General features: G+C 38.2%; 1 protein-coding gene across 2 annotated transcripts in view; it reads left to right on the forward strand.

The window, feature by feature from the left end:
• Nucleotides 1–26,202, forward strand: part of PIK3R4 (phosphoinositide-3-kinase regulatory subunit 4) — a 69,025-nt gene that overhangs the window by 18,454 nt on the left and 24,369 nt on the right. Inside the window, exons 5-9 of one of the 2 annotated variants that reach the window (XM_002716186.6) lie at nt 2,827–2,961; nt 6,104–6,325; nt 11,066–11,239; nt 17,797–17,942; nt 20,012–20,215. In XM_002716186.6, the coding sequence (XP_002716232.1) occupies nt 2,827–2,961; nt 6,104–6,325; nt 11,066–11,239; nt 17,797–17,942; nt 20,012–20,215 (881 nt within the window). The remainder of the gene's footprint in view (nt 1–2,826; nt 2,962–6,103; nt 6,326–11,065; nt 11,240–17,796; nt 17,943–20,011; nt 20,216–26,202) is intronic. The other variant, XR_016233307.1, reaches the window with a different exon arrangement.

Raw genomic sequence — 26,202 nt, forward strand, 5'->3', positions numbered from 1 at the left:
GCAGTTGAAAAAATGAATTTTTGCTGAGCAATTTGGTGCTGAAAGAACCTTTCTAGTTACTATAGTGCTTAGCATGTGTGGCTAAGCAGAGGACAAGTTATACACATCTACTTGTTCTGTTTGTCCTCATAAAACTTCATGATGCAATTGATGACTTTAACTTTGCAGATGAATTTTGATTAAAAATTTGTTTATGGAAAATAATGTATTTCTGCAATGTAATAATTCTGTTTTGAAGTCTTTGTAAATAATATATAATATGTGTATGGTGATAGTATTCTTTTTTGAAAGAAAGTTGTTCAGTTCATTCATTTTACAATTTGCCTGCCATGGCCGGTGCTGCGGCTCAATAGGCTAATCCTCCGCCTGTAGTGCCGGCACACCAGTTCTAGTAGTCCTGGTCACTCCTCTTCCTGTCCAGCTCTCTGCTGGGAGTGCAGTGGAGGATGGCCCAGGTCCTTGGGCCCTGCACCTGCATGGGAGACCAGGAGAAGCACCTGGCTCCTGGCTTCAGATCAGCGCAATGGCCGCAGCGGCCACTGGGGGGTGAACCAATGGAAAAGGAAGACCTTTCTCTCTGTCTCTCTCTCTCACTGTCCACTCTGCCTGTCAAAAAAAAAAAAATTTGTCTGCCAGTATTTTAATGGAATATGTGAAAAGTAGCCGTTGTACTTCAGTCTTATTTCTAAGTATATCTGCAAAATGATTGCATTCCTCTCCTGCCATGATATTTTTACTTATATTTATCTTTCTGCCTATTTATGGTGTCTTATTTCTGTTATTGTATAGTTATAAACTTCAGGCTTAGAAATGTAGGATTTCTTTAAGATGCATCAAAATTTATCTTGTATTACAAAGCATACTAAAAATTCACTTGGCAGTATAAGTCATAGAACAAAGTAAAATCAAGTGAAATAAAAGTTTATAGGTTTAAAGTCAAGCTGTATCAGTTTTAAAATCCTACTTTTGGCTCAGTGTAGCTTAATCTGTGTTGCACTGTGTTAAATAGGTGAAGTTCTGTGCATAGGTACCATATTAACATGTTGACATTTGATTACTAGTAGCCGTATACAAAACTAATAGTTTCTGTTTACATAAAAGCCTGCTGTGTGTCATGGCATCCACTGCTCAAGGCTGTTGCGTGGGTTAGTTATAAGTCCTGGTGACCCTTACAACAAGCTTAAGCAGTAGGTGTTATATTATCATCGTTTTACAAGTGAGAAAATTGGGGGTAGGAGAGACTAGATAATATGACCCAAATTTATCTGATCTAATGCTCGGTTCTTAGAGTTGCTGGCCCTGACCTTGGTTTTGAAACTGAGTTTTCGTTGTCTTCTGTGTCTTTCTAGCAAGGGCTCCTGATACAACCCAGAGTCAGTGCCAGCACCTTGCAATGTCCTTTCTTCATGGCGTCATGCATGATAAAGCAGCCTTTTTAAATGGAGCCAGAAAGCTATTTGAACTTGTATTGGTTAAGTATAATTAAACCACCCAAGTCAATGATTATACAAGTTTAAAATCAGCATTGGCTTTTTTTTTTTCTTTATGATATTTTTTATCTGAGAGATGCTATTATAATTTCTGTCTTGTATAAAATAAACTTTCAAGTGATCTGTGAGTTATGGAATTAAGTGGGGAATTAAGCAAAGATGCATTTATAATATACTTTGGAGGTACCCAGGAAAGTAAGAAACTTTTCCTAATAAAGATGATACTCATTAACTATGCTGATATTTATTTAGAAGTTTGACTTATTATCCGATTCTGGCCCAGAATTTCCTAATTCTTAGGATGAGTAAGTATTATAAAGTGTTAACATCTAACTTCATGGGACAGAAGTCTGTTATATTCAGAGCAGTATTGAACCTGGCAGGGGTGGAGAGTGTAAGCCCAAGCTGAAGAGATCACTGTGTTTGACAGACTCAGGGATCTCAGCAGATGCAAAGGTGCTCTTCAATTTTAGGGATCTTAAAAAACAAGGAGAAAGCAAGCCTCGTTTTAAGTTTTAAGGTTGTTAAATTTTATGTTTGGTGCTATTCAGTCTTTGATGGGTTGTGGTTGTTTGTTAAGCACAGAACAGGGAAGCATGGAAGGATACAGATGCAGGAGAAGAGAGTTGGAGAAAGTACGAGTGAAGAGCATATGTAGCCAACAGTAAATGTGATGACAGAAATTAGAAGCAGATATTTTGCAGTGGTGAGGGGTGTCAGACAGTTTTAGCAGAGTATTACCAGGAGAAAGGAGAAACTGTAGACAGGAGTAGATGCAGTCTCACGCCTTGGTCTATTAAGAATATCATTGTAAAGCAGCCGGTACTGTTGATCTTTGCTTGGTAATGACTCTTTGAGGTGTCTGTGACTCCTCATTTATGTTGAAGAAACAGACTCAGATAATGTAAACAGCCAGCCAGGAAGTGGCAGGGTTGAGGTCTGCACTTATTTCTGCCTGATTCCAAAGCCCAGCTTGATGTATTATTTTCATGAAAATTTTTCTATGTGACTGTAATTGGTATATTTCACTTGTCAGGGTACTGTTTAAATGGTAGGTCTCTGTAGAAAGATTAAGCTTTGCTAACCTCAGTAGAGTTGAGTGCTATATTTTGTTGTTTTTTTAAATGCTTTTTTTTTTTTTAATGCTACATTATTGTTTGGAGTTAGCTGTAGGTTATGCAGTTAGTCATCACACATCTGATTAGGTTAAGCACTGGGTGGAAAGTTCATGATTTTAAATTTTATGATTATTTATGAAGACAAGGTGGAAAAGTTATAAGCATCACAAATATTTAAGATTATAATGAGAAATTGTCTTCCTTTTTTATCTTAATAGAAAACATAGCTCTACTGGCAGAAACAGCTCTGAGATTCCTGGAATTAGTACAGTTAAAAAACCTCAATATGGAAAATGACCCCAATAGTGAAGAAATAGATGAAGTTACACATCCGAATGGAAATTATGACACAGGTTGTATACTCTTCCAGATTTCCTGTTAAAAATGAATTGCTAATGCTACCTTGCAGAGACTCATTTGTAGTTTCCATGTGCTGGTGATGATTTCTTAGATTGGCACTCATCTTCTGGTATTGACCTTGTTCATGATTAACTTCTGAAAAGATTCCTGGATTGATGGATATTTGTCTCTAAAGACTTCCAAAAAACAAATGTTTGAGATTTGATTACTAAGTAGTAGTGGTCCTTTCAAACAGGAATTATAACAATTTTCTTGCAATCAATTAGTTATGTCTGTTGGTTTTGAATAATGTCTTTTACTCTCAGTAATTCTCATGTATTTTTAAAAGCACAAATAGAATTCATAATTTGCACAGTATAACAGTAAGTACTGAGAGGAAATAAAGACTGTGTTGAATGCATTTCAGATGTGGTATCCAATTTTTTCATATTAAAATTTGGTATATATGTTAAGCAGTTGAAAATTGCCTTGGACCTAATTTTTTATCTTACCGTGTTATTTAAATAGTTGTATGTGTGGTTTTAATATTTATGGTTTTCTTTCCAAGCATCTGCCAATGAGTTTGGTTTGTTGTTTGTTTTTGATGAACGCTTCCAATTGCCAGCTTTAATGTTAATATCATATAAAGGTGGATGGGACCTTTAAAAAAAATAGTTTTCATCTGAGATGAAGGAATACCAGACCCATGGACAGGAAGGTTCCCTGTCTATCTTCATATTGTATTATCCAACCAGAAAATGATCAGTTTGTCACCAGAGTCCAAACTCAAACTCAACTGTTTCTTAGTTAGAACTGATTTTTGTGAGTGATAAAGCTAGCTGAATGATGTAATTCTCAAGATATTAAAAAAAAAAAAAAAAAGGAGACACCATAGCTAAAGAATCTAAACCATGGGGCCAGGGTAGTAGTGCAGCAGGTTAAGCCGTTGCTTGTAATGCTGGCGTTACATATTGGAATGCCAGTTAGAGTCCTGGCTGCCCTACTTCAATCCAGCTTTCTGCTAATGTGCCTGGGAAGGCAGTGGAAGGTGGCCCAAGTTCTTGGGGCACTGCCACTCACGTGGGAGATCTGAATGGAGTTCCTGGCTTCAGCCTGGCTCAAATCTGGCTGTGTGGCCACTTGGGGAATGATCCAGTGGGCATTAGATTTCACTCTCTCTTTTTTTCTCTCTCTCTCCTTTTCAAATGAATAAATCTTAAAAAATAAAATAATCTAAATCTTCTTTTGTTTATGTAAGTAGGTTCTGAGTATCCTCAATGAAACACTTTATTTCATACTGATTGTGATTTACATATGAAAATCCTTGCCCTTTTCCATAAAGGAACAGATGTGATGGTAAACTCAGTGATGTCAGAGTCTCTGTCTTAGATTTCTCTATATTCATACAGATCTTAATAGGCTTTTTTTCTAAAACTTATGTTTATTCATTTGAGAGGCAGAGTCATAGATAAAGGTAGGGAGAGACAGAGAGGTCTTCCATCTGCTGGTTCACTCCCCAAATGGCTGCAACAGTTTGAAGCTAGGAGTCAGTCTGAAGCCATGGCCAGTCTGAAGCCAGGAGCCAGGAGCTTCTTCTGGATCTCCCATGTGGGTGCAGGGGCCCAAGCACTTGGGCCATCTTCCACTGCTTTCCCAGACCATCAGAAGGGAGCTGGATCAGAAGTGGACCAGCTGGAACTTGAACTGGCACACATATGAGATGCCAGTGCCACAGACGGAGGCTTAACTTGCTATGCCACAGCACTGCCCCTCTTAATAGGTTTTAAGCTAATGTTTTTCAGAGATTTACAAGTAAAATATTGAATTTAATATGCTCTAAGAGGGAAATTTAAATTTCATGCTGCAGGAAACTAGAATGGGCTCTGTTATTCATTAGAGTGGTACCATTTTAGTATTTTTTTTTTAATTTTAAATTTTAAAATTGTTTAAAAGAACAGAAAGAGAAGTCTTTTCTCTTGTTTGTTGGCTCCCCAAATGCCATAACAGCTGGGGCTAAGGCCAGGCCAGGCCAGGCCAAGCCAAGCCAGGGGGCTGAAACTCATTCTAGGTCTCCATGTGGGTGGTAGGGACCCAAATACTTGGGCTAAGACCTGCTGCCTGCTAGGGTGTACATTAGCAGGGAGCTGGAATTGGAAGCAGAACTGGGACCTGAATCCAGACATCAATATTGATTGTGGCCATCCCAAGCAGCATCTGAATGGTGCCATATGAAGGCACCACCATCTTTAGATAGCATACATACATGTGTATGCTTGGTTCAAACAATTTTTTGCATGAAAATAATTATATCTTTTCGTTTCCATTTTCATGAACAGTGAAATAGTTGTGAACTTACAGGAGATTGCACTACAAAGGAAATACTAGATGTTTTCATGGAGTTCCTTGGAAAACAGTACTGTCGTACATGCTGTAACTGTGTAATTGGGCCTCTTTAGATAATGGATTTAGATATTCATACTTTTGGGAGCTATTCTTGAATTTCTCTCAGTGTGAGCATATACTTTTGCCTATCAGATTGGTCACCTTTTCCCTTGGCAGTAGCTGGAGCAGCAGTGGCCTCTGCCTCACTTAGTCATCAGGTGATTGTTAGACATCTGCTCTGCATCAGGCAGTTAAGGACCTGCTGTGACCGCGGGGATATGGTAGTGAGGAAGACAGAAGTGATCTTACACAGCTCAGTAAATAAATGGTAAGAGGAGGGAGAGGAGGAGAGAAGGTCGAAGAGAAATGTAGTGACTAGCCAGATCATGTAAAACATTTACAAGTGCTGGGTTGTGTATTTTCTAGCTTTATAAAGTGTGATAAACAGCCCTTTAGAAAGTCTTGTTCAGTACCCTGAACCACAGTGTTTTCAAGCCCTCCATCAGTGTGCTCTTATTAAAGTATGCTCTTTCTAGTGCTTCCCCGAAACTTTCTCCTTGAGCTCGTGTGTGGAGCTAGTGAGCTGGTGACCATGCTTGTGGCATCTGCCCGTTAGGATACTCTTGGTTTTCCGTCCTTCAGCAGAGTAGTGGAGAAGCATAGCTTTTGCTGTGGCTTCTGTGATCATTCTCTTCCCCGAGGAGTGAGGAGGAAGGCTGGTTCAATATGTACACAAGCAAAAATTGATCCTATCTTTGCTGTTTTTCTTTTTAGAGCTCCAAGCCTTACATGAAATGGTCCAGCAGAAAGTTGTTACTTTGTTAAGTGACCCTGAAAATATTGTGAAACAAACCTTAATGGAAAACGGAATAACACGGCTGTGCGTATTTTTTGGACGTCAGAAAGCCAATGATGTTTTATTGTCTCACATGATCACTTTCCTAAATGATAAGAATGATTGGCATCTGCGTGGAGCTTTTTTTGATAGTATAGTTGGTATGTTTTTGCTTTTAAATTTGTCTTAAAGATTTTAAATTATCCTGTCAAATACTTGTGCTTCTATTAAATCTGAAGGACTAGTGATACGATTACTGAATTTCATTAATAATGGAATGAGATTCTAATATTTCTGTTTGTCTTCATTGTTGCTTTAGGATGTTGTAAATATTTTAGGTGATCCACGGGTTGGTTAGTTAACCTGTTATACATCCTTATGAAGGAATACCATCCGGTCTTTAAAAACTGTTAAAAGAATAATGACCTGGAAAAATACCATGGAATATTGTTAGTTACTAAAGAAGATTGTAAATATTCTTTAAATATGATCTCAGTTCTATAAAGGAAAATAAAGTGTGTTTATAAAAAAGGCTGAAATGTAGTAAAACGTGGGTGGTGGCTATCTTGAGCTAGGGTAGTAAGTGATTGTTTTCTTTATGGTTTTCACATTTGCTAAATTTCCATCACTTTTAGAATCAAAGTAATAGTTACAATATGTTTATATTCAAAAATCAGTCTATTCGAAGATCAAAAGTTTCAGCTTTATATAAATTAAAATTTGTGAAAGATTAAGCAGCTTTTTTGGCTGCTCTTTGATTTCACATACTTCTAGTTTTCAGATTTGTCTACAGAAGACATTGTATTCTCTACATGATTGTTAACAGTTTATTTCTTTCATATAAAAAATTTACAGACTGTTGTACATGTTGGAAATCTTGATTGATTTCTAGCCTTTCTAAAGAGATAGCAGAAAATACAAAGCTTTAGGTTTTTTCCCCCAGGTAATCTGGGAAAGTAAGCTGTAAGGTTGGCTGTTGGAATTTTTTCTAAAAAATAAAAAAAAAAACCCTCATGATACAGGATTGGTATTTCTGCAAATGCTATATACAGTGTTTTAGAGAAACAGATACTCTCAATTTTTAAAAGTTTTGAAATTGCCTATATTTCTTTTTTATTAAATCAATTTTCAGACATCTTTTTTTTGTTTTTTCATCAGTTTATTGATGCATCTCAAACATATCTAGGTTGTCACCTAACTCAATTCCTGATTAGAGCATATATCACTTCTCATTCCTTTTTGTCTTTTTCACTCTCTTCTTTTTCCAAATAATCTTATTATTTATTTATTTATTTTTTTGGAAAATGGTGGTTTGTAGCACTTCCTCCACCTGTTGGTCAGCTTGTATGTTTTAAGCCTATCTTTATATTGGTTATTTTTCTGTTTAAAGAGATTTTCATTGTTTTGTTGGTTTATTATAAAACTGTTTAGCCTCTATGAATATTTAAATGCTTTAAAAATCATTTATTATGTAGATAATCCTATATATTTGTTTAATGTGTCAAATAGGTATTTAAGTATTTGTTTCTTATTATTTTCTCTGGACAGAAATATAAAATTTTAATTAAAAACTTAAAATATGACCATATTTTAAAACTCTTGATTTATTTTATAATCTTTTCAAAAGATTGTGTCATTTTTCACTCCATTATCAGTATTAAGTACTGCATACTTTCTCATCAAGGAATGAGCTCAACTTAATCTTTGCTTGTTGGTAGGGATGCTTTATTTGTTTTGGTGTTTGTTTCTTTGCTTACCTATCAATTTGAAAAACTTTCTTGTTCATATTTCTTTTTTTGCGAATTTTATATTCATTATTTTGGTCCTTTTTTTTCTGACACAGTAATGCCTTTTTTTTTAGTCTCTTACACATTAAGGACATTACTTTTTTATCATAACAAATTTTTTTACAGACAAATTTGTGGGGTACTAGGTGATGTTCTAATACCTGTATACATTGTATAATGTTCAGTTAGGGTAAATCTCTCTCTTTTTTGGAATATTTGATTTTTCTTTATGCTGAAAACTTTTTTTTAAGATATATTTATATATTTGAAAAGCTAAGTTAGAAGGAGAGAGAGAGAGAGAATCTGTTGATCTTTCAGTCTTCTATCTGCTGGTTTATACTCCAAATGGCTACAGCAGCTGGGGCTGGTCCAGGCCGAAGTCAGAAGCCCAGAATTCCATCTGGTCTGCCACATGGGTATAGGGGCCCAAAGACTTGGGCCATCTTCCATTGCTTTCCCAGGCTCATCAGCAGGGAGCTGGGTTGGAAAGCAGAGTAGCTGTGACTTGAACCAGTAACCATGTGAGGTGCTGGTGTCATAGGCCACTGCTTAACTGCAATGCTGGCCCCTATGCTAAAAACTTTTAAAATCTTCTAGCTTGTTTTTCTTCTTTACTGTGGAGGAATATACAGTACACTAACACTGTAGTCATTCTATGTTGGGAAATAAACTTTATCATCTTGAAGGCAAATTTTTCAGTTCCTTAGATTGATTTTAAGTGTTTTTTAAAACAATTTTATGTAGTCAGTTTGATCTTTTGTGATTTTTTAAAACTTTTCATGCTTAAAGTTGATTTCCTGTATAAAAAGGAGGATAATGTGTTGTATGCTTGTCATTTTTTTTTGAAGATTTATTTATTTATTTACTCGAGAGGTAGAGTTATATAACTGACAGACAGAGGGAGAGACAGAAAGGTCTTCTATCTGTTCGTTCACTCCTCAAATGGCCACGATTGCCAGAGCTGGACCAATCCAAAGCCAGGAACCAGGGGCTTCTTCCAGGTTTCCCATGTGGATGCCAGGGTCCCAAGCATTTGGGTCATCTCCCACTGCCTTCCCAGGACATAGCAGAGATCTGGATTGGAAGAGGAGCAGCCGGGACACGAACTAGTATAGTATCCACATGGCATGCTGGTGCCACAGGTGGAGGCTTACCAACTACGCCACAGCGCCGGCACCCTGTCATGCTTTTTTTAAAAATGCTTTATTTTGCACACTTTAGTATTTATTGGGGACTATGCTGAAGGTGAAATATACATTTTTTTCTTTTCAGAAATATAGCAAGTTTTCCCAACATTATTTAACATTTTGTGTCTTCCCTATTGATTCTGTGAAGCTATCTTTATCGTTTGTTACATGTCTTTCTCATAGTCTATTATCTAGGTGTCTATTCTATTCCATTGATTTCTTTATTCTTGTACTCATGTTCTTAGCTGTATTATATTTTTGTTACACTCAATTTTAGTATCTGCTAGGGTAAATTGCCAAATGTCCCTCTTCATTTCTAAATATTTTTAGCTGATTTTAGTGTACTATACACTTCAGTTTGTAAAGTTCCTTAATGCAGGCCACTGGAATTTTGAGTCGTAGTTTTCTTTCTGTAAAGATTTATTTATTTGAAAGTCAGAGTTACACAGAGAGGAGAGGCAGAGAAAGAGAGAGAGAGAGGTCTTCTATCCAGTGATTGACTCTCCAGATGGCCGCAGTGACTGGAGCTGTGCTGATCCGAAGCCAGGAGCCAGGAGGCTCTTCTGGGTCTTCCACGCGGGTGCAGGGGCCCAAGCACTTGGACCATCTTCTACTGCTTTCCCAGGCCATAGCAGAGAGCTGGATCAGAAGGGGAGCAGCCAGGATGTGAATCGGCGCCCATTTGGGATGCCAGGGCATTAACCTGTTGCGCCACAGTGCCAGCCCCAGAGTCATAATTTTCTGTTTCTTAAAACTGTTCTAAGATTATTTTAATCACAGGGGAAAAGTAAATTTCTAAATTATTTACTCAAAATTTATAAAAGCCAGTAGTTGGCTGTTTCCAGAGGCAACCACTCAAGTTCGTGTTTCTGGCTGCAGGTGAGGGTTGCCAATATCTTTATATATTTTCATATCACTGTTTTAGGGATTATCAACTTTTAGGGATCATCAACCATCTGCTGGTTAACTCATCAGATGGCCGCAATAGCCAAGGGCTAAGCCAGGCCTAAGCCAAGAACCAGTAGCTTCTTCCAGGTCTCCCACATGGGTGGCAGTGTCCTAACCACTTGGGCCATCTTTGCTGTTTTTTCAGGCTATTAGCAAGGAGCTGGTTTGGTAGTAGAGGAGCAAGGACACGAGCCAGTGCCCATATGGGATGCCGGCAGCACAGGGGGTAGCTTAACTTGCTCTGCTACAACCCTGGCCCCTAGACTGTAACTGTTTATCCTGGAGTTTCAGATTGGTTTCCTTCTAGAGATAAAGTAATGAGCTTTCTTCACCACATCTGTAATATCTAATTTCTTTCATATTTCATTTGTTGTTTTCAATATATTTCACTCTTCATGACATTTTAATTTTTTTTTTAATTTTAGTTCCAATTTGGGCTGACTGGATTTCTAGGTCTTTTCTATTTTTTTTTTCTTTCCCCTTGCATTCCTAGGTTAGAGCTACTATTTTGTGTATTCTGTATCTTCCTCTTTATTTTGTTGGAGTTCATCCTCAAGAAACTGTCGTGGAGTGTTCTGTGGCAGATAAACCTGTAGTTCTTGCATGTCTTGAGATAATTTATTTTGTTTTCCTATTCAGTTGACAGTTGGAGTATAGGATTTCTTTCCTAACTGTGAAGGGCCTGCTCTGTTGTCTGCCAGCCTCTATTGTTTCTACAGATCATATGATGCCAGTGTGATTCTTTTTTTTAGGAGACCTGTGTTTTCTTTTTTGTAAGTTTTAAAATCTTTGCTTTTTCTTGATGTCTCAGAATTTCTTGACGATTTGCTTTAATGTGAGTCTTTTTCCACTTACTGTGCTGGGTAGGAAGTGCCATGTTCTTTTCTGAGTTGTTTGATATATTTGACTTTTGATTCGTTTTTTGTCTTAATGATGTATTTGCTTTCAGGTATCGAGTAATCATGCTTCTCATTTTCAGGTGTTGCTGCCTATGTTGGCTGGCAGAGCTCCTCAATTCTCAAGCCCCTGCTGCAACAAGGTCTTAGTGATGCCGAGGAATTTGTTATTGTGAAGGCTCTTAATGCCCTTACTTGTATGTGCCAGTTAGGGCTGTTACAAAAACCCCATGTCTATGAATTTGCCAGTGATATTGGTAAGTTTCTGCCTCTGATATCTGAATTATACAGACAGGGTATGGAAAGAACTTTATACAGTTTCTAGATAATACAGAGGAAAGTTTCAACTTTATTGTTCCTACTGCAGGTTGAACATACCTACTTTGAAAATCCAAAATCTAAAATGCTCCAAAAATCCGTATCTTTCTGAGCTCTAACCTGACAAAAGAGGAAAATTCCTCATCATGAAATTTTGATTCATGCACAAAATTATGAAAGATACTGCCTAAAATTCTCTTAGGCTGTATGTAAAAGGTGCATCTGAAGCAGGTTGTATTCATACTGGGGTCCCATCCCTATGAGATCTCATAATGGATATGTGAATATTCCACATACAAAAAATTCTGAAATCCCAAGCATAACTAGTCTCAAGCATTTTGGATAAGGGATACTCGACCTCTATGGATTGCATATGTGTTTGTAGAGAGGGAGACTCAGTTGGTTATCCTGCCCAGGTTGTGAAATATTGCCATGTTTTCAGCTGTTGTTAAGTCTTTGTGACCCTTGTGTGGGGAAAAAAAAAAAAAAAAGAATCAGGATTTTAAATTCCCAGTTTTTTTTTACACCTAACCATTAGACGTGTTGAAAATTGAATGTGAAGGTTGTTTATAACTGTCATTACATTGGTTGCCAGTTAAGAATTCATAGTATTTCAGTTATTAATATTAGTATTTTATGAACCAATGAATTAATTGCTTCACAAATATATTACCTATTTATCTTAAAGTTAAAATTCAGAATAAGAGCAATAACATTGTAAATAGAATAAACTTTGAAAATCACAAAATTAAGAATATCTGAGGAAGCAGTGTGAGATTGCCAGCTGGCTCAAGAACAAAATCTTGAAAATTGCCTTTTTAGATACTAAATTATTGCTACATGATTTGCCAAGGAAAATCAATAGAAAGTCAAAGTTGGTTCAACTTGACATTTTCTTAGAGGTAATCCTTAGAGAAAAAAGATGAGAGAGAGTTGCTGTTTATTTTGAGAAGCTAGATGGTAGCCAGTAGATGTAAAAATTCTGTAAAATTTTAAGGCATGAATATAGCTTTTTATTAATTTGTGGTAATGCATATATAGGTTTTTTTATTTTGTACCATAATACCTAGGATTGTTCTGTTAATTTATAAATAATTGGATTTTTTGATTATTTTAAGACTGATCATGAATATAGTAGAAATGTTGTATATTGGCAATACAATCATAATATTTTTTAAAAATTACATTACAGTAGTTCTTAATTTTTGTCTGAGCTATAGAATGCTGAACGTTGGGAGATTCTTTATCACTGTTTTTGTCATTTTAACTAATAACTTGGGGATATATTGTTTTGAGAAGCAGAAGAAATGAAGAGAGAAAGGGAACTCTCATCTGTTGATTCACTCTCCAAATGTGACTGGGCTAGGCTGAAGCCAGGAACTCAAATAGCATGATAGGAACACAATTACTTGTATTGGCAGGAAGCTGGAGTAGGTGTGGATTTGTTTATCAAACCCAGGTACTGTGATATGGACTGTTGGGGTAAAAGCTCATCTTGGATATTGTTTTTTTAATTCATTCACCCGTTCTGTATCTTTTGATTGGAGAATTTAACCCATTTAGATTTAAAGTAATTATTGATTGGTACACATGCATCACTGTCATTTTTTTTTTAAAGCTATACTTATTTATTTGAAAAGCAGTTATAGAGAGAGAGAGAGAGGGAGAGAGAGATCTTCCACCTGCTGGTTCACTCCCCAAATGGCCGTAGTGGTTGGAGCTGTGTTGATATGAAGCCAGGAACCAGGAGCTTCTTCCTGGTCTCCCTTGCAGGTGCAGGGGCCCAGGGACTTGGGCTGTCTTCTGCTGCTTTCCCCGGCCAGAGTGGGAGCTGGATTGGAAGCGGAGCAGCCAGGACACGAACTGGCGCCCATATAGGATGCCGGCACTGCAGGCAGTGGCTTTACCTGCTACGCCACAACGCTGGCCCTGTACTACTGTCATTTGTCAGTTATTTTCTGTTTTGTAACTCCTTTATTCCATCTTCCCTCCTTTTTTTTTTTTTTTTAAATTTTAATTTATTTGAAAAGGGAGAAGGAGAGGGAGGGAGCTAGGGAGGGAGAGGGGGAGAGAGAGAGAGAGAGAGAGAGAGAGATATCTTCCTTCTACTAGTTTACTCCCCAGATAGCCACAATAGCTAGGACTGGGTCAGTCCAAAGCTGGGAGCCAAGAGTTTCTCCCAGGTGTCCCATGTGGGTAGCAGGGGCCCAAGCAATTGGGCTATCCTCCACTTTTCCTAGGTCACTAGCAGAGATGAACTGCAAGTGGAACAACCAGGACGTGAACCAGCACCCATGTGGGATCCTGGCATTGCAGGCAGCAGCTTTACCTGCTACACTACAACATGGCATCCCCATTTTCCCCTCTTGCTGGCTTCCTTTGCGAATTGATGATTTTTTTTGTAGTGTTACATTTTGGTTTCATTCTTTGTATGTAGTACAAAATTTTTTTTTTCCTTCCCTATGGTTATCCTGTGGCAGATGAACTTCTGCAGTCTTTATTATTTTACAAGGTGTAGTTCTAGGTTGAAGTATTGTATTACTATAGATTGAAGTTTTTTTGTTTTTTTTTTTTTCCTTCAGCACATTGACTGGTTTCATCCTACTCTGGGCTGAGAAAACCACTGATAGTCTTAAGTGATTTCCTTGTATGCGAATGAGTTCTTTTATCCCTTGATACCTTCACAGTTCTCTTTGTCTTTGACTTTTGGGAATTTGATTGTAATGTGTCTTGGTGAAGATTTCTTAATCTGTTTGACATTCTGTGGGCTTCATGGATATGGATATTCACTTTATATATATATATATGTTTCACCTTATATATATATATGTGTATATATATATAAATTATTGGCTCAATTAATGGTATTGCAAGGGTCCTTTAGGCGCTTTCCATTTTTCATTATTTTTTCTTTTTGTTCCTCTGTCTGGATAATTTAAAATGACCTCTGTTTTTATTTATTTTTAAATTTTAATTAAAAACTATTTGAAAGCTGTGGATGGGAGGAAGCAGATGAGGCAGACAGAGATCTCCTATATGCTGGTTCACTTTCCAAATGCTCACATCAGCTGGGATTGGCCAGCTGAAGCCAGGAGCCAAGAAGTCAATGGGGTCTCCTATGTAGATGGCAGAGATTCCGCTATTTAAGCCATCACCTGCTGCTAGGGTGTGTATTGTTACAAGGAAACTGGAATTGAGAGTGGAGCTGGGACTCGAACCCAGGCCCTCTGGAATGTAGGCATCCCAAGTCGCTTCCTAACTGCTATGCCAAACACCTGCCCCAAATGTCCCATTTTTGAGTTCACTGATTCTTTATTTTGCCTGATACTCGTATACTTTGCTGTGAAAAGTCTCTGTAGAGTTTTTCCTTTCAGTTGTGATTTTCTGTTCTAGAATTGGTTTGGTGCTCTTTTTATAGTTTCCTATCTCCTTTTTCATGCATTGTTTTCCTGATTTCATTTAGTTGTTTCTCAATGTTCTGTTGTAGCTTACTGAGATTATTTAATATGATTATTTTAAATTCTTTGTCAGACAGTTTGTAGATCTCCAGTTCCTTAAGATTTGTTACTGTTGCTTTGTTCCTTTGGTGATGTTATGTTTCCCTGATTAATTTGTTATCTATGTGGCCTTGCATTGGTGTCTATACTCTTGAAGTAGGCACCATTCCCAGTCTTTATAGACTGGTTTCAACAGGGAAAACCCTTCTTCATTCACATCCAGAGATTTTAGGAAACAGGCCTTCTGGTGGGGTCTGTGTATGGACTTACTGCTGGAGTCCTTGGGTGGACTGCCCTGGTGTCATCATCCACAGTTGAGTGTGGAGCCTGGGTCCATTGGAGTGGGCCTGCAATGTTGACTTACAGGATGGGCCTGGATCCCTTGTACTGGGACCATCAGAACCTATTAGTGGCCGGTGCCGCGGCTCAATAGCCTAATCCTCCTCCTAGCGGTGCCGGCACACCGGGTTCTAGTCCCGATCGGGGCACCGGATTCTGTCCCGGTTGCCCCTCTTCCAGGCCAGCTCTCTGCTGTGGCCAGGGAGTGCAGTGGAGGATGGCCCAAAGTGCTTGGGCCCTGTACCCCATGGGAGACCAGGAGAAGCACCTGGCTCCTGCCTCGGATCAGCGCGATGCACCAGCCACAGCGCGCCGGTGGCAGCGGCCATTGGAGGGTGAACCAACGGCAAAGAAAGACCCTATTAGTGTGGTTCTCTTCACTTGGTCCATGGGGTGATGCTAGAGCTAAGCCTGTGGGGCAAACCCAGAGCTTGTATCTGAGGAACTGGCCTGAAGCTTGCACAGTGCTGACTGGGTGCTTGGGCAGGCCTTGCACCAAGTCTGTGGATACCTGCTTATTACTAGATTGGGCTTAGTTCCTGAGTCCATAGGGGCTGGCCTAATGCCAGGATCCACTGGAGTAGCCCTAGAGCCTTTGTCTGTGGGAGTGAGCCTGGGTTCCTGGTCTTTAGGGACTTACCTGGAAGCTGAATCATCAGGAACAGTCTCACAGCCTGGGCTGGCATGGCCAGCCAGATACAGGGGTCTACCGTGCTGATTCTGGACCCTGGGTCCAACTGTGTCTGGGTTTTCCATAGCTTGATGAGGAGCCTATGTCTGTGGAAGGGCCTAGAACCTGCGTTCCCCTGGGATAGACCTATGCCAAGGTCTGTGACGAGTTAGGTGCTTGCTTCACCTTCCTCCTCCTACCTGGAAGATGTTCTGCATTGTGCTTCCTAGTTTGGAGAAAGAGTTGACAAGGTACTGTGAAAATGTTCCTTCTAACCTCTTCAGTGTATTTTTTTGTCTGTGCTATACCTAAGTGGTGTAATCTCTCATCTGACTTCCTTATTTCTTGTGAAAGTATTTTCATGCATGGGTAGCTATTAAAATTGATATTTTTTATAGAGTACAAGCACTGAAATGTCCTGTTCCACCATCTTGCTAACATCAGTCTGTTGCGTGATTCTGAAAGCGAACTATGGTGGTATTTTTGATGGTTATTATTTTGATTTCTTTGGCAGTTTCTTCAAAAACTGAACTCTTCTCACTTAAATATTACAGATACTCACTTTTCCCCATGCTTGACCTAAATAATTGCAATATTTAGTTTAGAGAAAATATTGAGTACTCTGTTTTATTGGAGATTATGTTGATTCTGACTTCCTGGGTTTTGAGTATTTGACATGGTCTGCATCAGTCATCTAGTTACTAATACAGTCCTGTTGTACAGCAGTCAAGTGCACAATCTTATTCTTGAGTTAATTTCTCTTGCATGTGTGGATTTTCTGGGTGGCTCTATTTTAGGCTGTACATCTCTAGATCATCTTTGGTGACTGTAATCCATTTGTCTCGTTCTGGGACCCTGCCCAGGTTATGTTCCTGTTGTGAGGATGGTAGAAGCAGAGAGCAACGCTGGCTGTGTAGCACATTTCAACTTTGTGTTATGTTTGCTAACATACTTTGGCAAAGCAAGTGATGTGACTGATTATGGGAGCCACTTTTGGGAGGTTCTCAGTGTATTTCTGTTCCTTGGGTTCCCTCTACTCCCAAGGGAAATATCAGCCTGCTCTTGTTGGGAGGACCAGAGACTGCAGGTTATTTACGAAATAATAAAAAACTTCTCCAGAGTAACTACAGGAATTGGAAATGTGATAATTTTGGAGAGAGATATTTTGAATGGTTTTCCACTTTCCTTTCTTTAGATAAGATTTATTGACAAAGTGAAGTATTTTTATTAGCATGATTTTCTTTCAAAATCAATATTGTTTGACTGTAGATGTCTTTGCATTTATGGCTAATATGTAATTTTTGTTTTCTTTTAGAAGCTTGAGTTTTATTCTAATTCAGGTTAGTTTGATTTTGATTAGTTGATATTGACTTTAGGTTTAATACAAAAACTAGGTAAAAAAAGGATAAAAATATTGTTATGGTTTAATTTTACATTTTAAACCTTTGAAGAGTAGACATGTTTTCTACTATTTCAGTTCCTGTCCATAATGACTTGTCAATTAAATTATGAATTATATACAGAATTAGATTTGAACAAACCATTGGATTTAAAAGACTATCATATAGATCGTTCACTTAATCTCAGTACTATGTCCTGAAGGACAGAGGGTGTATCCTTGAATTTTTGTGGGCATGTAAGAGGGATAACAATAGTTTATGTTTTGGGGAGTTTGCAAGATCTAATAGGCTTTAAATGAGTGTTGTAAATGAGTAAGTGCCCACCCATCTTTAGTGTTGGCTAAAAAAAAAGTAAATGTCTTAGGAGATAACAGTTTTTTCTGTTGTGATATTATTAGTATTTATGTGAACAAAGTGTTATAACACTGTTCAGTTGCTTTAGATGCTTGAAGGTAATTGAGTATGTGAAGTTACTTGATAGTAACTTTGCAATGTGATCCTTAGGTTATAAAGTAAACGTTTATTTATCCTGATAGTTTGGAAGTACTTATGAACCTGGTTTGATCTGTACCTTTTTCCTTCTTCTTTAGCCCCCTTCCTGTGTCATCCTAATCTATGGATACGCTATGGTGCTGTGGGATTTATCACAGTGGTAGCCCATCAAATAAGCACAGCTGATGTCTACTGTAAACTGATGCCTTATCTTGGTCCATACATTACCCAACCAATAATACAGGTATACATGTTCCAACTTAGAGTCAGTCCTCCTTCCCAAGTGTGCCTCTTTTAAAAATATTTTAGAATTTTATGTTTTTAAAAACTTTTAAAGATTTAAATTGACTCCTAGCAGTTTTATACTCCTTTCCAACTAGTTAATGAGAATGAACCAAGCACCCTTGAAGCTGATAAAAAAAAGAATATTGTGTTGTACTTCATTATACACAATATAGCATGTGGTAGTAGTTTATGCTTTATTTTGTGTAATACTGTAAAGCATCAGATGTTAAAGTGAAATAATCTAGTAGAAACATATATTGATGGAAGTCTGCTTTTATTGTAAAGTAAAATTAATTTCTACCAGGGTCTACATTTATAAAAGATGTTTGTGGTTTTTTTGACTACTAACTGGTTCTGGTTCCGTTTCTTATTCTAGTCCCCTTCCTCTCTCCCAAATGTCCTGTCTCTTCCACTTCAAGCAGTAATAGCACTGGATAAACTTAGGGTCTTTGGTTCATTCAAGGCAAATTTTATTTACTCAGCTTGTCAGTATTTGTATCCTTTATCTTGCTGGATACACAAATACCAATATAAAATATATAAATGGAGTGTTGAAAAGTGATTCTGGCTGTTAAAACATCCTGAAATGTCCCAATTTTACTAACATTTTATTTCCCATTTGGAATTTGCATGCTTCTCTTGGCTTCTCCTACTTTTATTACTCAGTGTACCTTCTCTTCAGTTGGAGAAAAGGATCTTAGATATACTCTGAAAATTAGGAAGTTTTGATTGTGTCTTCATTTCTTACTTTCCTCATAGATTGATCCACTTTCTGGGAATTGTCATTCTTTCTTTTGTGGAGTTTATATAATTCACATATTTTTAGCCTGAGAAGTTATTTATATATACATGAAAGATGGGTAATACTACCAGAGAGTATACCTTTATTTTTTTAAGTTTATTTATGCTTCTTTAGAAATCAGGTGTAGAAATGCCCGGTTTTTGACTAATAATTCTATTTAGAAGTTAATTAAATTTTTGTTTTTATCATTGTTCTATACTTTTAAAGGCCAGAATCAGGAGTTGAGAGGATAATTATCCATTTGCTTTGCAGATTTAACCTTTCTGCAGTTTGGATTAGACAAAAGATAACTTTTTATGATCGTTTGTACTTTGTAACTCACCAGGTTGTTAAAAATATGTTACTATTATAGTAATGTGCTCCTTTTTATTGTGTATGCATTGACAAAGTATCCTGGGGGACAATTAAGGAAAGATTTTTTTTTGTTTTTACAGGCAGAGTTAGAGGGAGAGAGACAGAGAGAAAGGTCTTCCTTTTTTTTTTTTCCATTGGTTCACCCCCTAAATGGCCGCTACAGCTGCCACGCTGCACCGATCCGAAGCCAGGAGCAAGGAGCTTCCTCCTGGTCTCCCATGTGGGTGCAGGGCCCAAGCACTTGGGCCATCCTCCACTGCCTTCCCCGGCCACAGCAGAGAGCTGGACTGAAAGAGGAGCAACCGGGACAGAATCCGGTGCCCCAACCGGGACTAGAACCCAGGGTGCCACCCAGGGTGCCGATGCCGCAGGTGGAGGATTAGCCTAGTGAGCCACAGTGCTGGCCAATTAAGAAAAGATTTTACCAACTCTGTGGAGAGTACTGTTTTTAGATGCAGTTGACTCTATTTGGGAAGATGTCATGGCTGAAGGGGAGACCTGTGATATGAATATCCTTTCTGGTTCAGTACCTACTGGCTGCTAGGCCTGTAACCAAAGATGTTTGTTAGATCTAGAAAACCTTCTGACATATTGGGATCTAGAAAAGGCTCTTTTTCATTTTCTAAAATTTTCTGGCATGTGTTTTTATTATTAGTCTTCATTATGCTAGAAACAGATGTGTATTCTCGTGCTAACAATGAAAAATAAAAAATACCTCATTTAAAATTTTTTCTTCTGAAAAATTTTAGATGATATATCTCATTTCCTTAGAAAGTGTTTATGTTAAGTTTTCACAGGATGGTTATAGTTAACTTGCAAATAACTGTACTAGAATGTATTTTTGGCTGATACTTTTTATTTTTCTAATATAGATTGAAAGAAAACTTGTTCTGCTCAGTGTCTTAAAAGAGCCAGTAAGCCGTTCTATATTTGATTATGCGTTGAGGTCTAAAGATATTACTAGCTTGTTCAGACATCTTCACATGCGTCAGAAGAAACGAAATGGGTCTCTTCCTGACTGCCCTCCGCCAGAGGATCCTGCCATCGCACAGCTTCTAAAGAAACTTCTATCACAGGTCATACTGCTTTTCTGAAATCTTATATTTAAATGCAGATTTCATAAAAATAATGAAGCATCCATTTAGTTATTAAATTTTTTTGAATTTTTATTTGCTTTGTTTGTTTGAAAGGCAAAGAGACAGAGATATAGAGATCTCTCATCTGCTGGTTCACGTCCTAGTTGGCCAGCAACAGCCAGAGCTGGGCCAATCCTAAGCAGGGACCAAGAACTCAATCCAGGCCTCCCACAAGGGTGGTAGGAACCCAAGTATTTGAGCTGTTTCCTGCTGCCTTCCATGGTGTGCATTAGTAGGAAGCTAGAATTAGGAGTAGAGCAAGGAGTTGAACCCAGACATGCTAATATAGGATGTGGTCTTCCCAAGCAGCATCTTAACCCAGTAGGCAAAATGCCTTAAAAATATTTTTATTGAATAGGTTTTATCATAACAAAAAATTGGACAAACATCACATCTTTGCTTAAATCCCAAAGCAAATTCATATTAGAATATGATGAGGCCTTGTGTTGAGCTAAGTAAGAAGTTAGATAAAATGTATTAAGTTTCTTTTGTGATTACTGGCTAAATAAACGAGCGTAACAGTGTACAAATAGCCTTAGATTTAAATAATGATTCAATTATATATTTCATTAAAAATATAATGAAATTTATGTAGCAGAAATGTTGCAAAAATATAGATGCAGCATAGGAGAACCCTTGTTCATTTCAGTCCACGTTGAGAATTCTCACTGCATGTGAGGCGCTGAAATAGCTTACATTTATAATGCATCTTAGATGGAATAGGCAAGCATTTTACTGCTGTATCTTAAAAGGCTGTGAATTTGGATCAATTAATAAGCCGTGTTAGAAGTATGAATCTTCCTATTGCACTTTACCTTGGTAAGACCTCTCTAGAAATACTAAACTGCTGAGATTCAGCCTGCTGCTTTATAAGGGACATGTAGAGAAATCCAGATAGGAATAAAAATGGCTAGAAATACATAATACGATTGCAGAATATGTGCTCCATGAGCAAATACTGAGGGACAAGTTCAATGATTGTATTTAATTCTGCACAATGTTTTGTAAAGAGAATGCTTTTCAGACATCGCTTGCCTAAAAAGAAAAGATGAGAAGATGCATTCAGTGCGGGAGAGAGAATTTTATCAGTTTTGCGATGTCAATCTTTTCATGTATTGTGCTTGTCACTGAGTACCCAGGGCTGTGTGATGCCCGGACTTGGTTTGGGGATTGAACACTGGAATAGGCTCCCGTGGGAAACTGGTCAATAACCATTTTGGGTTTTTTAGATCTAAGTTTGCCTGGAGGCTGAGGCTGTTTCTAATCTGTCTTCAAGGACAATGGTTCTGTTTCCTATATTCTCCAGGACTTCTTTGATGTGACTTGAATTTCCAAAGAGCATTTTCTTTTGGGTTTTCTTTTAACCTTGTCTTATGCATTAGATGTATTTTATGTTTTAGAAGGCAACTTATAGGAAATTGGATTGTGAATCACATTTTTCTGTTGTTTCTCTTGAGTCAGTAATCATTACAAGAAGGATCTTAATGGCCACAAAATTCATACCAGCCTAAATGTCTCTTCAGGCTTGGATTTGTGATATGTGTATATCACAAATATACATATATATGCACACACACACATACATATACACTTTTTTGTGACATATATATATACACACACACATATACATTTTTTTTTTTGCCCTGCCAATCCATAAATCAAATTAAAAGCCTGTATCCTGAGGATTGCTTTTTATTTTAAGTTATGGAGCTAACCTAGCCCTAAGTTCTTTCTTTTCCTCTTGTCAAGGTGCAGCTATTGCTATTTCCATGGTAAAAGGAGGGAATGGGAGGAGTGCTTCCCATAGCTCTTTTGCTGTCTGCTTCTTGCTGTTCTTCTCCCAAGTGCTTTTACCATGCTGCACTCACTGTGCCATGATAAAAATCACCAAAACACAAACTCATGTTGCTGTGCAATTTTGGTGCTTGGTTTATTCCTTTGTCTTTATTTATCCTTTCATTTGTCTGCTTGGAAAACAGGAACAAATTGTCCTTTGTGTTATTCCTGATGAGGAAACGTACAGCAAATTTTGCAAACTGTTAGGGTTCGGAGATGATACACTGTTCTAGGGACAGGTGCTGCTTGTAGAAGGGAGAGCAAGCCAGAACATTTGTGGACTTCAGAAGAAGCAGTAGCAGAAAAACACCAACTTCAGTTTTTTGATATACAATGAGTTTAATGTTCAGTCAATGACCTGAGACCCCTCCGCTGTAACTCTCTAAAGTTCTCACCTCTCTGCATATCCTTCTTCATTTCTCTGCTCTGCAAGTTCAGCCTTTGTGGTTTTCTTGAACTCTGATTAGTGCCGTGAATTCAGCCTGTTGTACTCTGCTTACGTTCCTTCTCTTTGTGCCAGGACCTGGGAACTGTAGGCTGGGACAGTCGTAGGACTCATCTTCATCTTAGGAATCCTAGCCATGTGCCGACTGTTTTTTCGTCTCTGGAAAGTATTTCATGTTTTTTTGACCAGTTTTAAATTTGCTTATTTACTTATTTGTACAGTTTTATTTATTTGAAAGACAGGGAGACTGAGAGAGACAGAAAAAAAGAAAGCTGCTTCACTCTCCAAATGCCTGTAACAACTGGGACTGATCGAGGCGAGAGCCAGGAGCCAAAAACTCAATCCTGGTTTTCCACGAGAGTAGCAGGGACCCAGCCACCTGAGGCATCACTTGCTGCCTCCTGTGGTGCTTTTTGGCAGGAAGCTGGAATTGGGAGCAGAGCTGGGGCTCAAACCCAGGCACTAATATGTGATACAGACAATGTAACTGCTAGCTCACTGCCTTCCCCTTGAAGTTGTTTAAAGGGGGAAAGTTAAACCTGGTCCCTGTTTCTCCATCATGACCAGAAACAGATTGATTTGATACAAGTGGTGCAATTTCTTAGTCTTGATCTCTGGTAGAATAAATATAGCTTATTTTTTTCTTTTTCAAGTTTTTTCTTACCTCTCCTTGATCCTTTACACTCCCATAGGATTGTTTTTTCAAATCAGCTTGTCATTTTATACCAAAAAATGTGTTGGCTGTGTTGGTTGAGATTGTTTTGAACCTGTAAGAGAGGATTGATGTCTTTACAATATTGATTCTTACAGTTATAAACATGGTATATGTTTACATTTTATTGATTTTTCTTTAATTTACCTCAGTAATATTTTATGGTTTACTTTATGGAATTCTATACATCTTTTATTATAAATATTTTGGGTGTTTGTTTTTTTTTGAAGAGTTATTCATTTGTTTGAAAGGAAGAGTTACAGGGAACGAGAAAGATCTGTCATCCACTGGTTCACTCCCCAGGTGGCCATGATGGCCAGGGCTGGGTCAGGCTAAAGCCAGGAGCCAAGAGCTTTATCTTGGTCTCCCTCATGGGTGGCAGGGGCCCAAATATTTGGTCCATCTTCCACAGGTTTCCCAGGTGCATTAATAGCTGGATCGAAGGTGGAGCAACTAAGATTTGAACCAGTGCTCATGGGATTCTGGCATTGGAGCTTGACCCACTTGACCCACAGGGCTGGTCCTAGGTGTTTGATTTTTTACAATGCTGTAGAAATTTGTATATTAAAAATTATTTTCTGTTTGTAGCTGGTGTAAGAAATTCTTTAAATCAGGCCTAGTGCTGTGGCGCAGTGGGCTAAACCTCCACCTGCAGTGCAGAAATGCGATATGGGTGCTGGTTTGGGCACCTGCACCCGCATGGGAGGCCTGGAAGAAGCTCCTGGCTCCTGACTTCAGATCGCCCATCTCTGGCTGTTGGGGCTGTTTGGGAAGTGAACCAGTGGATGGAAGACCTTTCTTTTGTCTCTCTCTGTAACTCCCAAGTAAATAAATAAAATAAATAAAATCTTTAAAAAAATTCTTTAAGTACTTTTTATCCAGAAACCTCACAAAAGTTATTAGTTCTAGTAATTTGTATATTTCTTTTGAATATTGCCAGTTATATCATGTAAGTTGTAACAGTTTTATCTTTTTTCCTAATCTGGATACCTTTTCTCCCTTGGCCAAATATTAGTAGAAAGGATTTTTGCAGTAGGGTTAAAGGAATGGTGGTAGTGGGCATATTTGTTTTTCATCTCAGAGGTAAAACACTCAACATGTTACTATTTAGTGTGATGTTTGCTGTTAGTTGCGTTGTCTAGTCTTATCAGATTGAAGAAATTCCTTTTTTTGGGACATGAAGAAGATTTTTAGGAAATAATGTTAACTTTTTTTTAAAAGGTGCCTTTTCTATATGGGAGATCATTGTATAGTTTTTCTCATGTGGTGAAATACATTGACTGATTCTCATTTTTCCACCTTTTTCTCCTGGATATTTGGAATAAATACAGTCTTGTCCTATTTATCTACAAATGCAATTATTTAATACATAATTAGTATAAAATATGTAACAAATAATTATAAGGCATTTCTACATTGAATTAGGTTTGCTGAAGCTCTTTAGTATTTTTATATTTAAGTTCACGAAGAACATGTGCTGATTTCCTGTACATTTTCTTTCTTACAGTGCTCTTATCTGTGTGTTTTTTTTTTTTTTGGTGATGTATTCCTAATTTTTTTATTGAGTATAATTTGCATACCATAAAATACATTCTTTAAAAAAAATTTGAGAGGCAAAAAGAGAGAGACAGCAGGAAGAGACAGGCAGACAGGGAGCGAGAGTGAGCCAACATACTCCCATTTGGGTTTCATTCCCGGATGCTATAATGGCTGTGGCCCAAAGCTGTGAGCTGCAGCTCATACTGGGTCTCACCTGTGGGTGACAGACAGCTGGAATCAGGAGCCAGAGACACAAGTTGGGTTCAGGCACTCTGATGGGGGGTTACTATCTTCCTTTTTTTTTTTTTTTTCTTTTTTTTGACAGGCAGAGTGGACAGTGAGAGAGAGAGACAGAGAGAAAGGTCTTCCTTTGCCGTTGGTTCACCCTCCAATGGCCGCTGCGGCCGACGCGCTGCAGCCGGCGCACTGTGCTGATCCAATGGCAGGAGCCAGGTACTTATCCTGGTCTTCTATGGGGTGCAGGGTCCAAGGACTTGGGCCATCCTCCACTGCACTCCCTGGCCACAGCAGAGAGCTGGCCTGGAAGAGGGGCAACCGGGACAGAATCCGGCGCCCTGACCGGGACTAGAACCCAGTGTGCCGGCACCGCAAGGTGGAGGATTAGCCTAGTGAGCTGCGGCGCTGGCCTTACTATCCTCCTAACAGGTGTCTTAAACTGCTAGGCCAAGTGCCCATCCCCAAATCATTCTTTCAGAGTATGCAGTTCATTGGTTGTGAGTACATTAATGAAGTTGACAACCATCATTACCATTAAATTCCAGAACATTTTCATCACCCTAAAAAGAACCTTTTTCTTCCTGTTCCCCTAGTGTATGATAGCCACTAATCCACTTTCTGTTTCTGTGGATTTGCTTATTCTGGACATTTTGTGAAAGTGGAGCTGCACAAGCTCTGGCTGTTTGTATCTGGCTTCTTTTCACTGGCCTTAAGGTTTCATGGTTGCAGCATGTACCAGTACTGAGTATCTGTGAGCCTTACTGTACCCCTCTCTTTTGTGGACTAGAACTTGGACTGACAAAAAGAGAAGAACTGTTACTATGGCTGTAAAATACTCTACTTAAGTAAATTTAGTAAGAAAGGTGAAGATAAACCAAGAATCTTGGTTAATATTGGGGAAAATTTAGTCAAGAATCCCTCTGTGATTATCATGCTTTGGTGCGATTTTATGTAATATTTTTTAGCTTTCTGGTTTCCAAGAGTTGTATTGTGTCATACTGCGCCTGTGAATTGTGGATAGTCCTTTAAACTCTAATGAGATTCTACATTGAGGCCTCAGAGGCATTGCCATTTTATTAAATGAATGTTTTTATTCATTTGCATAATAAAGATGTACTAGAGGGTTCTGTGGATGGTTGGAAAGAAGAAAATGTAGAA

Source organism: Oryctolagus cuniculus, chromosome 4 (genome assembly GCF_051225735.1).
Source record: "Oryctolagus cuniculus isolate XC-2025 breed Fujian yellow rabbit chromosome 4, ASM5122573v1, whole genome shotgun sequence".
Taxonomy (NCBI): Eukaryota; Metazoa; Chordata; class Mammalia; order Lagomorpha; family Leporidae; genus Oryctolagus; species Oryctolagus cuniculus.